Source organism: Staurois parvus, unplaced genomic scaffold (genome assembly GCF_062004578.1).
Source record: "Staurois parvus isolate SC_StPar_1 unplaced genomic scaffold, SC_StPar_1.0 ptg000607l, whole genome shotgun sequence".
Classification (NCBI taxonomy): Eukaryota; Metazoa; Chordata; class Amphibia; order Anura; family Ranidae; genus Staurois; species Staurois parvus.
In genome coordinates, this window is record NW_028318403.1 from 3192589 (window position 1) to 3210370 (window position 17782).

General features: G+C 42.2%; 1 protein-coding gene across 1 annotated transcript in view; it reads right to left on the bottom strand.

The window, feature by feature from the left end:
* Nucleotides 1-17782, bottom strand: part of PRMT7 (protein arginine methyltransferase 7) — a 57535-nt gene that overhangs the window by 24145 nt on the left and 15608 nt on the right. Inside the window, exons 6-12 of the mRNA XM_089692872.1 lie at nucleotides 17305-17417; nucleotides 14903-15132; nucleotides 12417-12597; nucleotides 12064-12191; nucleotides 5380-5515; nucleotides 2545-2628; nucleotides 547-594 (exon numbers count right to left, since the gene is read on the bottom strand). Of these exons, the coding sequence (XP_089548998.1) occupies nucleotides 547-594; nucleotides 2545-2628; nucleotides 5380-5515; nucleotides 12064-12191; nucleotides 12417-12597; nucleotides 14903-15132; nucleotides 17305-17417 (920 nt within the window). The remainder of the gene's footprint in view (nucleotides 1-546; nucleotides 595-2544; nucleotides 2629-5379; nucleotides 5516-12063; nucleotides 12192-12416; nucleotides 12598-14902; nucleotides 15133-17304; nucleotides 17418-17782) is intronic.

Consider the following 17782-nt stretch of genomic DNA (forward strand, 5'->3'; position numbering starts at 1 on the left):
TCAGATACCTTTAATAACTATAATAAGTATATATGAATCCTTACCTTGTAAAACCACCCATTCAGCTTATAAAAGGAATGAAAGGCAAAACATTTGTGTACGATATGAAAAAACATTATAAACACCTTTTTTTTCTACAAGTGATCACAGTACCTCTATTTTCAGCTGAAAATGGGTTTAGAGAGATGGGGGTGGAGAAACAGCAGTGCACTGATCTTCCCAGTAAATGGCTGGGTCAGCACAAGTCTTAGCCATTGGAGAACAGGCAGGCTGTTCTCCTAGAACAGCCAGAAATCTGACCATTCTGGGAAGGATGTGCTTCTATGCTGAGCAAAGGCACCACACAAGTACATGGTACAAAAAACACATATCAGGAATATGAAATGTTGGGGTAACATATTCTTTAAATTAGCCAATAAAAAGTATTACTTTAACTACAAACTTTCTGCATTAACCTGCTCTTAACACTATGGGAAACAGACACTTTACATTCCTCTGTTGTTTTTATGTAGCCATTGTATTGTATAATATAGACTGTTCACAAACCTTCTCCATGACTTGCTTGGATATGGAAGAAGACTCCATTGTGTAAACCTGCAAGCAAATCCCCCCCCCTATGTTATTGCAGTGTATACAAAAAAATACCTAACAAACATAAAACCTGACTGATGTAGAGTAGAAACCTCTTACTGTATATCTGCCTATTTTTGAAGGTATATGCATATCTCCCTTCAATTACATATCCAAATATTAGAGTTTTATTCCACATTTTGAAATAATGGAAAGAGTCAGAAAATTCATTTCTTTCTGCCCCGTGGGTCAACTCTGCATCCAGAACAGCTGGTATACAGCAAAGATACGACCTAATATAATAAAGGCAATAATTGCACCTCTATGCCTACAGCTGCTTCAGGTTTGCTGGTCATATTGCAGTGTATACCGTCTATGACACGGGTGCTCAATCTGTGGCTCTTGGAGCCCTCTGATGTGGCCCTTGACCACAAACCAGGGACGTGCATGCCTGGGGATGGCAACCCATTTATTGCAATATGTGCTTGCCAACCCGCCATTCCAGAACATCAGAATGCATTGAGCCGGTGCTGTCAGTGGAGGAAGCAGGCATCCACTGAGGGAGCAATAGAAGCATTAGCTGATGCTTCCTCTGTAGCTCCGGCTCCTGTGATACCAAGTGCACAACCAAGTATTTTATTACATTTAAAGTAGAACTATAGGCAAAGCTTTTTTTTTTCCATTTTGGATAGAGCAAGGAAGAGTTATAACTCCTGTCAGAATACTACAGACTACAATAATGGCTATGCTGATCACAAATCATAAATAGAATCTTGGAACATATAGGTTGTCCTATACAGTATCATTAATAAAGATTCAAACTGGGAACACAAACTAATTTTGTGTGGTAATGCCAGTAAGAACAGAGTTCTGCTGTATTTTTAACAACTGGCCTGTGTAATGGCCTTTGTGTCTATGGTGGATGTGTAAAGGAAGAGAGGAAGGAGGGAGGTAGAGGGGTAGGGGAAGGAAGCGTAGGAAGGGAATTTTAGGGGGAGTGTAGGCAGAGGGTGTAAAAGAGAAAACAAAGGGGGGGTGGGCGAGAGTGGGGTGTCTTCTGTCTCCCGTGGGGTTAAACCAGTTTAACTCGTTAGGTGTTCATTTGTTGTACCATCTATGTAGGGGAAGACTGAAGGAGCAAGTAGTCTGCTGTATCCTGGAAATGTAACCAACATGCCCGTGTGGGTACATTTTGTTGGTGTATCACGTGCAATGTTAATAAGCTCCTCCCCTTCGGCTGTTTACTGGATGCATTAGAACCATTCCGTTGTGGATGGGGGATTTGGGGGGATGCAGCGTATGGCCGCATTAATTAGGTACATTGCCAGAGATCTGTGATACACAGAACCGGGAAGAGATGAGTGGTGTAGGAGGTACTGTGTAGGGGTTTATTATGCTATTAAAAGTTTTTAAAAATGTGAAATTCTGAACCATTTCATTTTATTGCAGATCATGACCAGTTACTAAATCACTTAAGTGGCCCTCTTTCTTCAAAGGGTTGAGCACCCCTGGTCTATGGAGTAGGGTCTGGAGACCAATTAGAAAGTACAACCAAAAATGTTATGGTGAGCTACAGAAAATCAGAAAAGAATCAAAATGCTCTCCACTCAGTATGAAGGAAAGCAGAACCTACATAAAACAGAAGGCAACTACAAGTCTCACTTCCCTATAATCGTCTACCTTCTGTCTTCCCTAGCTTTCCTCATCATTAAGCTAACCCATCACATTAGAGGACCAATGGGGACATTCAGAAGACTGAATACAGCAGGGGCCAATCTCAACTTCTACATAAAATGCAGAATTTGTTTATATTGTAAGCTGCCCGAATCTCTGCATCAACTGATCATTTAGACATGTGGTTTTCACTAAGGGTAACCCAAGCTTACACAATTATGCACCATATGCCGATTTCATTTCCAAGAATTTCAATTGTGTTTTTTTTTAGCTAATTACCAAAAGGGTTAAAGACATTACCTGAGCTGCTCCAATAGAATAAGCCAGAATCGGTAGCAAACTGCCATCACTTATACACAAGCACACAGAGCTTGGGGTCAGGATCTGCAGAGTGATAATAAAAAACTCTGCATTAGATAGATAGATAAATAAATAAATAAATAGAATTAAATGATGCAGTCTTTAGTAAACAAGTCGTTATAGCTGGTCATAGAGAGACTCTAGTGCCCTGTATTCCACTGGTTCACCATCTTTTTTTTTTTCTGCAGTGCCATAATACAAATACATGGAAGAGGTTTGACAAAGCTTCAGCAGATAGCACTGGTCAGTCACTTACATAGGATTGCTGCAGAATGTTCAAACCTACAAGTCCATGCAGTTATTCCATACTCATATTCCATATACAGGCTGCACAAAACAAAGCAGAACTGCACTTAAAAGTGAATGTTCTGCATATTCTCCTCCTCCCCCTCCTCTATCACTATTGGAACATTTTTTTTTTTTGGGGGGGGGGGGGGTGGAGTGAGTACTTTTTTCTGCCAGGTAGTCGCTCCCATTTCCTCTTTTCTGACCTAGGTGAGAATAGTGAAAGTTCAACACCCCGTCCCCTCCTAGGACATGGCACATGTCCCAGGAGACTGTGGGAACATTCTGAAAGCGCAGTCGATCTCACGCATGTGCAGTGTGGAGCCTGCTGTGAAACAGCAGGAAGTCACCGCCAGCTTCCCACAGTCAAGATGGCAGCATAGGGGACCCAAAGACTGGCTCAGGTGAAGACAGAGCTGGTTCCTCGTGTTGGTAAGTGTCTGTTTATTAAAGGTTAGCAGCTACATTATTTGTTGAGGTTTGTCTTTAACAAGAAAAAGGTAAGTCTATTAGACTGTCAAAAAAGCAGTATGTGTGCCACAATACAATAAGCAGTGTCGTGGAAAAACTATAATGTTTTTTTCAATGTTTATGAACTGAAATTTTACATAATTTTTTTATTACTTGCCTTAATTTTACAAATAAGTATTATAGGGTGCTTACAGAACACGTAGGCTGTAGAATATAATGGGATATCTAATAAAAAAGACCAGCATAGCCTGTTCACTTGTTGACTGTCTTTGTCTATAAGAGCTAGAGATGGAGGTAGGGAGAGACAGGCATCACTGAAAGGCAGCACTGATACATGACACTGATAGGCGGCACTGATAGGCAGCACTGACTGGCACTGATAGGCGGCACTGACTGGCACTGTTAGGCGGCACTGACTGGCGTGGATTGGCAGCATAGATAGGTGGCACTGATTGGCATTGATAGGTGGCACTGATGGGTGACATTGAAAGGCAGCTCAGATGGGCACTGATATGTGGCATTGATGTGCACTGGTAGGCACTGATATGTGGCATTTATGTGGCACTGGCATGTGGCACTGATGAGCACTGACAGGTGGCGCTGCTGGGGCCACACTGATCATCAGGGAACACTGATTATCAGTGCCCTGATGATCAGTGTACATGTCCCCTCTGCGGAAAGCCGATTACCGGCTCTCCTCTCCTCTCGAGCTGTCAGCGTGACAGCTCGAGAGGAGAGAAATGCCGATCACCGGCATTTCCGTGTTTACATGTGATCAGCTGTGATTGGACACAGCTGATCACATGACCGAGCCGACATCTTCGGCTCTTTCCGTGATCCGCTGTGTCCGAGGGACACAGCGCACCGGCGACTGCCGTGCTGCGCGCTCCCTGAGCCGCGCATGCGCAGTGAGAATGGTAGGATGTCATATGACATCCTATCAGAACGAGAGAACCACCTTGCGCCCGTCCTTGTATTATAGGGCGGGCGGAAGGTGGTTAAATGAACTTTGGAACAGAGAAGACAGCAGCGTTTCTGGATCAGGTTCAGACACGGCTTCTTCTTTGCATAAGAGCTTTACCTTGCATTTTTGGATGGCACAGCGAGCTGTGTTCACAGACAGTGAATTTTGGAAGTATTCCTGAGCCCTTGTAATGAAGTCCATCACAGAATCATGCCATGTTTGTAATGCAGTGCCGCCTGACGGCCAGAAAATCACGAGAATTCAAAATCTGGTGTCGGCCTTGTCCCTTACACACACAGATTTTTCCAGATTCTCAGAATCCTTTGATAATATTATGTACTGTAGATGATATAGTTAAAGTCTTTGCAATTTTTCATTGAGAAACATTTTTCTGAAGTTGTTCAACAATACTTAGATGCAGCTTTTCAGACTGATGAACCTCTGCCCATTTTTACTTCTGTGACACTCTGACTCTCTAAGATTCCCTTTTTTACCCAATCATGTTACTGACCTGTAGCCAATACCCTAATTAGTTGCAAAATTTTCTTCCACCTCTTCCTTGTTAGTACCACTAACTTTGCCAGGTTTTTATTGCTCTGTCCCAACTTTTTTGAGATCTGCTGTTGCCATCAAACTCAAAATTACATTTTTTTCTTAAAATTGTACATTTTCTCAGTACATTTTCTGTTGTGAATAAAATATGAGTTTATGACATTTGGAACTGGGGTTGCATAATATGCCAGAAAATAAAATTACACAAGCTATTCTCTTTCATTTTGCTGCTTAGACAAGCATACATTTAATTACTTCCAAGTGAACATTATTTTGTATTCTTAAACCCAAAGAGTACCCAAATTATTGAAAACAATGATTTAAAGCACTACTAAGCATTCACAAATTACATTATGTGCGGCAAGGTTGGATTTCATTCTAAGATTTTGACTACATATTGTAAGTACTGTGAAGCTAAGAAGCCTTACAGAAACGAATAGGTTTAAAAAATATAAAGGCAGCTACCGGTTCTTAATGTGGCAACCACTCAACACCTCCATTACCTTGCTCATGGCTTCCTTATACTTCACCATCCTTCCCTGGTCATTCAATTCCCCAAAGCGTGTGCGGTTCCAAATGATATGTGCTCCGCAGTGACACACCGGGCGTTCATCTGAAACTGAGCTGCTCTTCTCCAGGCTGCAATATAGAGGCTTAATCATCACTAATGCACTTTCAATTCTGTTCCCAATAAAAACTTGTATTCAATTGTAGAATGTGTCACCAAAAATGTTTTTTTTTACATGAAATTTTAATATAACCATTCTCAACATTATACAGCAACCTAAACAGCATGCATGTACTAAACAGCATGATCAGCTTGCATTCATTTAGTTAAGCCAATCTGTGATAAGTTGGTATATTTGGCTGAACTATTGCATATCACTATGAATATCTACTGCTCCCACTGAAAATCAGTGCTCCTCTCATTGACTCAAACATCACTTTAGGATGTACAATGATCAACTGATCTTCTTTCTTTTTTTTTTTGCATGCTAGTCTCATATCAAAAATGAATAGGTTACTAAAGTTACAAAAAATTCTCGTAAGACAAAATACAACTTCAGAAGTGATGTAACGTATAGTATTGTATTGTAATGTATTCTTTTGTTTCTGAGCATGCACAGTCTTGGTTGCTTGATGTTTTTACAAATACTGTGCTGATTAAATGAAAATGTTTCTGTTAACATACAAGAAAACTTTTCGTGCTTGTCCCTTCAGATATTTTGTCATGATCAGCTCTCAAAAGCTGTGTACCAACGATTAGATTATCGGACGATCGCTCCAAAAGAGGTATTTTTTGCCTGATTTTCTCATCATGTGTACTAGGCTTAAACTCCTTAGCGGTGTTCCCAAGTGTAGCTCGAGGTAAAGTTTCTATACCAAGCTACACTCGGGCTTACCATGCGGCGTTCTCTGGGGGTCCCTGCAGCACTTACCTTGTCCTTCGCTCCCGCGATCTGTCCCCTCCAGCGTCCCCGGCCATCTCCTCCGGCCGATACTGGCATCCGGCTCCTGTGACGTCGGGACGCACGGGCGCCGGAACCGGCGGGAAATTTGAATTTTTTAAAAAATTTCATTTTTGCTGTCATTGCTATTTCAATGCATTTCACATTTTGTCCCTACTGCTTTGTCCTGCGCCCTGCCTGCATTTTGACTGTTCTTTCTGCCTGGAAACTTAGAAAAGTCCATGGCGTCCAAAAAGCGTCCCTTTACGTCAAAAGCGGTTTTAGAGCAGCTAGAGAACAGCGATAGTAAATCAGAACCACTTGCAGAATTGAGTGATAATGATTTGTGGGGAAATTCGTCATCAGACACTGAAAACAATTTTGCGACTTTGCTCAGCGATGTGAGAATTTGCCTCTGTATTTCAAATTTCAGTGTTTTTGGTTTGATTATATTATTGAATTAAATTTATTATATTATTATTTTTTATGATTATTTATTAAATTATAATTTATGATTTCGTGTTTAAAATTTTATCATACCCGGAATGTTTAATAGACTCTTGTTCGGACAGATTTCAGTGAGTTATTCCTAAAAATTACAGCCTACAATAAAAAACTACATATTTCCATGCCAAAAAATGGTACCGCTTTCAGCACAAAAAACCGGAAAGAATCATACCGCCAGGGAGGTTAAAGCAGAGTTCCACCCAAAAGTTCAGCTTTAACCACTAGCCTATAGGGCACTTATACCCTCTTCCTGCCCAGGCCATTTTCCAGCATTGTTGCACTTTGAATGACAATTGCGCGGTCATGCAACACTGTACCCATATGAAATTGTTATCCTTTTTTTGAGACAGATAGAGATTATTTTGGTGGTATTTAATCACCTCTGGGTTTTTTATATTTTCTAGAACAAACCAAAAACCACAGAAAATTTTGAAAAAAAAATTTTTTTTCCCAGTTTTTGTTATAAAATTTTGTAAATAAGTGATTTTTTTCCTTCACTGATATACGCTAATGAGGCTGCACTGATGGGCACTGATAGGCTGCACTGATGGGCACTGATAGGTGGCACTGATGGGCATTGACAGGCATCACTGATGGGCAAACAAACCCCAAAAAAACAAACAAGGGCGCACTCCCATCGTGCATTAACGTGGTACACCACGTATTTATTGGAAAATAGTAGAAATATACTCACAAACCAAAAAGGTTAAAAACAGAACAGGTAATCCTTAAGGGAAGTCCAATGGATTCAAACACCTATATGGGATAGGCTAACGCGTTTCGGGAGACGAACCCCCTTCCTCAGAGCTAGAGTGTAGTCACTGATGGGCACTGAAAGGCAGCACTCATAAATGGCACTGATAGGCAGCACTGACTAGCACTGATAGGCGGCACTGACTGGCACTGTTAGGCGGCACTGACTGGCACTGTTAGGCGGCACTGACTGGCACTGATAGGTGGCACTGACTGGCACCGATGGGTGACACTAAAAGGCAGCTCAGATGGGCACTGATATGTGGCACTGAAATGTGGCGCTGATGGGCACTGGCAGGTGGCATGGATGAGCACTGAGAGCTGGCACTGATGGACACTGACAGGTGGTGCTGCTGGGGCTACACAGATCATCAGGGCACACTGATCATCAGTGCTTTGATGATCTGTGTACATGTCCCCTCCGAGGAATGCCGATTACTGGCTCTCCTCAGCGTGACAGCTCGTGGGGAGAGAAATGCTGATAACCGGCATTTCCCTGTTTACATGTGATCAGCTGTGATTGGACACAGCTGATCACATGACCGAGCCAACATCTTTGGCTCTTTCCGTGGATCGGTGATCGGACACAGCGCACCGCCGATCGCCGTGCTGTGTGCTCCGGGAGCTGCGCATGCGTGTTTAGAATGGGAGGACGTCATATGACTTCCTCCCGGAACAAGAGAACCACCTTACATCCGCCATAATACTATATGGCGGGCGGGAGGTGGTTAAAGATTGGTCCCCCGCTCTCCATTAAGGATAGGCGATCGGAAATGGAAGTTGTCCTCCTACCCTCACTCCCTGAAGTCTTGTGGGACACGTAACAGGTCCAAGAAGACGACGGGGCCATTCAGAAAGCACAGCTCTATTGACGCATGCACAGTGGGCACCTGGCTGTGAAGCCGCAAGCTGTCACAGCCGGGTGCCCACACTGAAGATGCCGGCGCCTGTAATACAGGATGGCCGGTGAAACGGGATGTGGCGGGGGGCACCGTGGGATCGTGGGACAGGTGAGTGGCTGTTTTTTACATTTTTGTAGTTGCTGACTTCTAATTTTTTACAGCGTGAGTGGAACTCCACTTTAACAGAATGGGGGGAAGATTTACCAAAATTGGAGCAGTTCTGCGTGGTAACCAATCAGCTTCTAATTTCAGCTTGTTCGATTAAGCTTTGAAAAAACCTGGAAGCAGATTGGTTGCTATGCAGAGCTGCACCAGTTTTAGTAAACCTCTCCCAATGGGTATATGCATGCTTTCCTGAAGGCATTTTTAAAGTTTCCCCACCAGCTACTAAGCATTGAAATTTGCAATCCATAAAGTGTTTCTCTAGAGAGAACATACAGACAATGGACTTGGTATTCAAGACAGGTCACCATTCAAACACATTATGAGACAGTCTGTGTTTAGCTTTGAAGCCTGATAAGTAAGGGCTCGTTCACACTTGGCTGTTTTACCAACGCTTGCCAAACGCCCCTATAGCGTTTGGCAAGCGTTGGTCCGGCGTTTGCGGAGCGTTTTTTAAAGCTCGGCAAACGCTCCGCAAACGCCGCATGCGCGGTTTAGCGGTGGTTGCTAGGCATTTGCTGAGCGTTAATAACGCCCCACAAACGCCTATAATGCAGTTTGAGTGGTGTTACCGCTCCGCATACGCCCCGCAACCGAGTCGCAAACGCCGGCCGGGCGTTTGCGGAGCGGCACCATAGACGAGAATAGGAGGCTTCAACGCCTCCTGACTCGACCAGAGGCGTCCGTTTTGCCGCGACGCAAATGCTCCCGTTAGAACAGCACCATGTGCTGTAATGTGCAGAATTGGCAGAGGCATTTGGGAAGCGGTAAAAACGCTTCCCAAATGCCTCTCTGCCGCCTGCACACAAGGCTAGTGTGAACGTAGCCTAGGGCTGTGAACATTCTCAAGATGTTTCCCATTCGCTAATCCAACCTATCTGCATACTGCAAGGCTTCCCATCAGTACCAGCTGGGGACATCACACAGGCAGCAGCAGTGCAAGCACCAGAGGAATTACAAAGTACTGAACTTTCACATTAGTGTTTCAATACTAATTACAATTCCACGATGAGCTATGAGGAAAGATTAGAGGAACCAAATTTATTCTCTATTGAGAAGAGGAGATTAAGGGGGGATATGATCACCATGTATAATACATAAGGGGGGATATGATCACCATGTATAATACATAAGGGGGGATATGATCTCCATGTATAATACATAAGGGGGATATGATCATCATGTATAATACATAAGGGGGGATATGATCACCATGTATAATACATAAGGGGGGATATGATCATCATGTATAATACATAAGGGGGGATATGATCACCATGTATAATACATAAGGGGGGGATATGATCACCATGTATAATACATAAGGGGGGATATGATCAACATGTATAATACATAAGGGGGGATATGATCACCGTGTATAATACATAAGGGGGGGATATGATCTCCATGTATAATACATAAGGGGGGATATGATCACCATGTATAATACATAAAGGGGGGGATATAATCTCCATGTAGAATACATAAGGGGGGATATGATCTCCATGTATAATACATAAGGGGGGATATGATCTCCATGTATAATACATAAGGGGGGATATGATCACCATGTATAATACATAAAGGGGGGGATATGATCTCCATGTAGAATACATAAGGGGGGATATGATCTCCATGTATAATACATAAGGGGGGATATGATCTCCATGTATAATACATAAGGGGGGATATGATCTCCATGTATAATACATAAGGGGGGATATGATCACCATGTATAATACATAAGGGGGGATATGATCACCATGTATAATACATAAGGGGGGAAATGATCTCCATGTATAATACATAAGGGGGGATATGATCTCCATGTATAATACATAAGGGGGGGATATGATCTCCATGTATAATACATAAGGGGGGGATATGATCACCATGTATAATACATAAGGGGGGATATGATCTCCATGTATAATACATAAGGGGGGATATGATCTCCATGTATAATACATAAGGGGGATATGATCACCATGTATAATACATAAGGGGGGATATGATCACCATGTATAATACATAAGGGGGGATATGATCTCCAAGTATAATACATAAGGGGGGATATGATCTCCATGTATAAATACATCAGAGGTTCATATAATGAACTCGGTGTAGAGTTATTCACCCTGAGGTCATCACAGAGGACAAGGGGGCACTCTTTACGTCTGGAGGAAAAGGAATTTATTCTCCAAACACGGAAAGGTTTCTTCACAGTAAGAGCTGTGAAAATGTGGAATAGACTCCCTCAGGAGTTGGTTCTGGCCAGCTCAGTGGATTGCTTAAAAAAAAAAAGGCCTGGATTGTTTCTTAGATACACAGAATCTAACTGGATACTAACATTTATAGGTAACGTTGATTCAGGAAATATCCGATTGCATCTCAGCGGGTTCAGGAAGGAATTTTTCCCCTGCAGGAGCAAACTGGATAATGCTTTGCTGGTTTTTTTTTTGCCTTCCTCTGGATCAACTGTGGGTATATGATTATAACTTGTTTTTTTTACAATTGAACTGCACGGACTGTTGTCTTATTTCAGCCAGACTATGTAACTAACTTGATTCCTCCTCACTAAACACCAAAATGATAAAAATTGTGTTTTGTGGTGCACCCTGCCAGCTCCTCCCACCACCATGATCTGCCTGCATTGCATAGAGAAGCACAAAGACCTTGTGATGACATCACTGAATCTAAAATAAGGTATGCAATGAAAACATAAAGGTTTTAATTCATACTTATATTAGAATGTTGAGGAGGGGGGAAAGGAGAACCGGGAAAGGCAAAAATATAACCAAATTAAGCATCAGATTTAAAGCCGTATTAAACTCAAAATATATACTGCAGCTTACCAATCCTCCCAAGATGGTGGCTGCATTTTCTTTATTTATTTTTTTTCCTTTTTTGCTCCTGGTGATTCAGCCACTAACACTTTCTGTCCTAGCATGTCTCCACTCTGGATGAAGTAATAAAGCAAACACCTTTAGACAGCAGCATTGTCAGTTTTGAGAAAGGGAAGTGTTAGACTAGCAGATATAGATGGACTTGAGTAACAAATTGAAGCTGAACAGCTAAAGTTAGTTTCCCTTTTGAGATAAAGGTTTTACATAAACAAATAAAAGCCAATAATTGTTAGCACCCATCAGTAGTAAATAGTTTCTATCAACCCTCTAACTGCTACTTTGTCTGGATAGCTTGATCTGTTAAAGTAAGCTGAAAAATAACAGACTTACTGGCTGGATCACCTGGTAAAAAAAAAAAAAAGAGGAAAATGCCTGAAAAAACTAACGCAGCCACCACATTTAAGAATTGGTAAGCTGCCATTTATAACAATTTTGTTTTTGAGTTTACCACTGCTTTAAATTTCATCACATAATATCAACAACAAATTAAAATGTCAAATATGAATTACCCAGGCTTTATAAGCTTGTACCATACACAATAGTCATCTTGATAAGCAGTGAGACAGAGCTCTTCTCCCAAAGTAACCTTCCTCTCTTCAGGCAGGAAATACACACACTGCATCCAGTGATCCCGCCACTAGACATAAAAAAAATAAAAAAAAAAATAGAAAAACATCAGATGTTCTACACAGAACAATACCTAATAAAACAGTTTTAAACTACAACCTAAAAAATGAGGAGATATCTTTAAATGCCAAAAAGTTATACTTTTTGATTGTTAAAAAAAAAAAAAAAAGTATTTTTATATTAAAATCACAACACTGGCTGTCTGAAAAGAGGCGTTTTACGTTTCATTGTTTACCGGGACAGGATGGTCAGTGGGATACAGCCATCCTGGCTTCATGGTACAATTGATTTTGCCTTCAGGGTCCATATCGATGTCCCACCATGACAGAACAACCTGGGCGGCACCACTGGCCACAGATGTAAATGTCACAGGATGACAGACAGCAGAACTGCTGACTTGTTGGCTGAAATCCACTCTGCAATAGAGAAAGGAGTGAGAAAATGACATGACACAAAGGTACTCTCATACACATTTTATATTTAGGATCCTTTTACTATGATTTGGGTAATACAAATCCTTCAGACTAGAAGTCATAAAGAGATGCAGCACCCTCACTGTACTTGGTTCTCCATACCAACATTTTAGACCTCGATTCCTCAGCGTAAAGGCAAAAGTCAGTCACGGAAACGACTGTCTTTAACATGAACATATGAGATTTATTTTTGATATTTACTATAAGATTTTTAAAAATGTATTTTAGTAGGGTAATTATAAAATACTACATATCAATATATATTTACAGTGTGTAGCCAACAGGTGGAGCTCCAGAGTCTTCTAAGCATGTTTTCTACAGCTCTTTATTTTGAAATTGTAAAAAGAGGGGCATTAAAGAACGCAGTAGTGCTCTATTTCCAAATGTTGAACCAAGCAACCGTGTGCCAACCATTCACAGCTGAACAGTAAAGCCAAAATGATGCCGCTCTAGGTGAGTGACCGACTCTCATATGTGGTGAACTTGAACTCAGGGTGCTGCACAGCTTGTCTGTGAGATTCAGTAATATGCACAAATCCAGAATATTGCCACACTCCTTGGTATCTTTATTGGAGCATTAAAATTACATCACAGGTATGACAGGAACATTAAAAATGTGACACGTTTCACGATGATTTCAGCGCTTACTCAAACTTGTATGGTTTGACCAAGCGCTGACCTGAGCACGAAGCGTGTCATCTTTTTAATGTTCCTGTAACACCTGTGATGTCATTTTAATGCTTCAATAAAGATACCAAGGAGTGTGGCAATATTCTGGATTTGTACATATTACTGAATCTCACAGATAAGCTGTGCAGCACCCTGAGTTCAAGTTCACCACATATGAGAGTAATATTCCGGATTTGTGCATGTTACTGGATTCACAGCTGAACTTTCTTTCCTCCCTTTCTTTTGCTATCCCCAATCCATCTGCTGATAGTACAGAGCCCTTTTGCATGTGATTGGCACAGGCCCAATCAGCACTGTCCAGACAGAGGGACAGGGGTCATGCAGCCTCACAGCACAGTCAGAGGAGAATGAAAACTCCTCCAACAAGCTTTAAAGCGGAGTTCCACTCACCCTCTCAAAAAATAAAAGTCAGCAGCTACAAAAACTGTAGCTGCTGACTTTTAAAAAACAGCCACTTACCTGTCCCTCGGTCCAGTGGTGTGTCCCCCGCCGTCCGTTTCACCGACCGTCCTGTATTCCAGGAGGCCGGCATCTTCAGTGTGGGCACCTGGCTGTGACTGCTTGCAGCTTCACAGCCGGGTACCCACTGCGCATGCGCGAGAAGTGCTGCGCTTTGTGAAGGTCCCGTAGTCTTCTGGGGCCTGTCACGTGTCCTAAAAGACTACAGGGAGGGAGGGAGGACACCTTATGTTTCCAATCACCTAGGCCCTGGAAGTGGGATCGGGTACCTGTCAAATTTGGGTACCCTCTCCCCCCCCCCCCCCGCCCCGCAAAGGTGCCAATCCTTAATAGGGAGTGGGGGAGCAGTCCTTAAAGAAGAACTTCCCCTTTTGGGTGGAGCTCCGCTTTAACCAGTGCTTGGCCAGACACTGACAGAAATCACAAGACTGCTATATACTGCTGATGAGAAAAGGTATTGAGTAGTTTATATTTACTAAAATTGCATTTCCATGTTCTGTGTACTGTGGGAGACCAGATATAGTGAATGCAGGGTCCTGGGTTTAGTAACACATTAATTCCAAATACATTAGGTACGAATTCCAGCATTTTTTTTTTCGGGGATCACCTGTTATTCCCTTTATCAGAGCTAAAACTTTAAATGTTAAACATAGAATAATAAATTCCCTGGACTAAAATAGTGCATAAAAAAAAGGAGTTCTCAAAATAGCTATTGGTATATTTCTGGTATATTTTGAGAATAACTGTGTACTATCACATTTACCTGCTGAAACCTTGCAAAATTATCTCAGTTATGTAAAGCAGTTGTACTTTATTGTAAATATATCTGACCAATCTGTGAATGTCTTCCAGTTTTTGGGCATTTGTTGTTTGTAGTGTAATGAACTATATTGCAGCAGAATTATTACAGCAATATGTCGCATAATTTAGAAGTGATGTGGATCACTTTTTCAACAGACATATTTATCTGAAAATGATTTCCTAAATGCTTGAGGGCGTTTTAGGCAAAATGCTACAATTCAGCAAACCTGCGGCAAATTTTGCACACTTTTGCATAAACAAAACAACAGGGGCAAAGCCACGTGACAGAGGCTCTCACCTGAAAACGACCATAACGTCACTGAGTTTTTTGAAGTCATCTGTGTTTAGCTGGCTAAGCTGTACATCACAGACTGAAGGAGCTCCAGGACAGGTCTGAATTTCATCTGGAGGCTGGATGAGCTCATGGTCCAAGTTTATACAGAATAACTTATTCCAGCTCCAAATCCTGTGAGATTCCACCACTAACGCATATACTGTAGCCTGATGAGGCACTGCTTCCCACCGCTCCTGTAAGTATGCACCAGCAGAGATGGTAGACAGGAAAACACAAGTATTAGTTACGGTTGGTATAGTGATACATATGCACACCATACAGAACTTCCATTGGCCTCAGGTACCACTAATTTATTACTTCTGAATGGCAGCAAATTTAAGACATTTTAAAGGCAGTTTTTATTTTTTTAAAAACAAACATGTTATACTTACCTGTTCGGTGTAATGGTTTTGCACAGAGCAGCCCCAATCCTCCTCTTCTTGGGTCCCCCTCTGAAGCTCCTGCTCCCTCCCCCTTGCCGAGTGCCCCCAATAGCAAGTCGTTTGCTATGGGGGCACGTGTGCATGCTCGCTCCCAAGCAAACTCTGTGTGTCCATAAGCTTCATCCTCACTGGCTGTGATTGACCTGACTGGCTGTGACTGACCTCACTGGCTGTGATTGACAACAGCAGGAGCCAATGGCTCCCACTGCTGTATCTGAGCCAATGAGAAGGGAGAGAGCCTCAGCTCTTGTGCACATCTCTGTATTGAGATCGGGCTCAGGTATTTAAGGGGAGCTGGCAGGGGAGCTGCTTGCAGAAGGTTTTTTAACTTCATGCATAGAATGCATGAAGGTAAAAAAAAAAACCTTCTGCCTTTACAACCACTTTAATTAATAACGCAATGATTAGTAAAAACAAATGTGAATTTCCAGAATGTGCAGTATCACTATGAAAAGCACTGAAGAGAAGTACTCATAAAAGGAATCCAAAAGTTAATTCTAGTTTTATACCTATGAGTGAAATTTCTCCTGGGTCCATTAGGGGACATCTGTGAATAGTGTTCTTAAAGTGAAACTAAACCCTCCAATACTTTACAGCCAAGGAAGCTACCATCTTAGCCTCTGTTTGATCTGCAGTTGCCATGGTGCTGTATGCATGATCAGTTATGACACCAGAAATGTGATGGCTTGACAGTTCAGTTGAGAGAACAAGCAACTGTGACAATTATCATTCACGGTATGCCTTGAATGTTTTGGGAAACAGTTCAATCAGTAAGTTTAGTTCTGCTTTAAGTACTGTGTTACTACACTACAGTCAGATTGTACCATATCCTTTACATTTTCCAACTACTATAAAAAGGAAGTCTGCTTTGTGAGGACAAATTTACCATAGAACAGTCTGGAGACAGACTAGGAAAAAAACAGCCACAGGGTAATAGAGAAGCATATTCTAGTGGCAGCTGAGTGCAGAAATTGGCAAAAAAAGAGATGTGCTAAGACATGTTCCCTCATGTGAATGGCCCGCCTGAAACAATAAATAGAGTAGGTGCTCATGCACCAGGACACAGGAAAATTCTAAAGCAGGATGATGCAGTGTTAGCCACAGGAATGGGAGCAATGGGTGTACAAGAAGACACAGCAGGAGCAACAGGTGGAAGGATGGCCAAAGTGAAAGAGCAACAGCAAAGGAATCATAAAGAGATGGGGCCAATGAGCCACAGGTGATCTCCCAGAAGTGACCATCTCACATATGCAGTGGTGTATTTAGATTTTGTGCTGCCCTAGGCAACACAAACATTTTGCGCCCCCGCCCCAATGAGAAAGCGAGAGAGTTCAAGAAGTGTATGTATATATATATATATAAAATTCTCTCTTTCCCCTCTCTTTCTCTTCCCCCCTCTTCCTCGGATCATATGTGACCCCCCCCCTCCAAGGACTGCTGATCTCCAGGCAGCAGGAAGGGGGGAGATGTGTGCTGTCCCATACCATCTGTCAGTGTGTAATGTACTGGATGGATGACAGGAGGGAGAGCTCACTGAAGACAACACAGCTCACCTCCTCCGGGCTGTTTCCTCTCTGCCGCTTCTCTCCCTGCTCCAGGCTGTCCCCTGGTCCTGGCTCGTCAGCTGCTGGAGGGAGAGATACACAACCGCCCCCCTAAAAATTGCCGCCCTAGGCAAACGCCTTGTTTTCCTCGCGGTAGATACACCCCTGCACATATGGCCAACCAAAAAAATGACTAAAGGAATTAGCAGGAAGCAAAGGAATGCCCAGCCAACAGACAAGCAAGCAACAGTAGACAGTTATGGATCAGTACATAGCACTACAAAATACTACCTGAGAAATTTTTATGTTTGATGAACATCTTTTATCTTCTACTGAAAACAAGCACTAAGCTAACACTGCATGTTTGAGTTGCTTATACCTGCATAAGATTTTGCTGGGCATGTTCATAACTAGGCAAGGCCCCTTCTCCTATAAGCTCAGTATCAAACAGTTCTGTGATGAGGATGTTGGCACGCTGCAGCATGTCTCCATCTGTAACAAAAAATTTGTAATGTGTAACATAACCAACGAAAATTACAGTTTAAGAAGACAAATGTATCCAGAGCAAAACAACTATTCATCCAGCAGCAACACCATGAGCAAGACCCATGACAGGCTGGTGCATTTCACCCCCCTGCTGTGGCTTAATCATAGGTTTGTAGAATCTTCGGAGTCATCCAACAGACTATGGTGATTAAAGTATTAACAGATATTTTTGTAAAGATGCATGTATTTATCAGCACCACTCAGCACTGCCCTTAGTGCCAAAAGAGGGGGTTAATTATGTATTCCTAACTCGAAAAAGTACCTTTTACTTCTCTCAGCCCCCTGCAAATCTTCAAAGCTTTTTTTTTTTT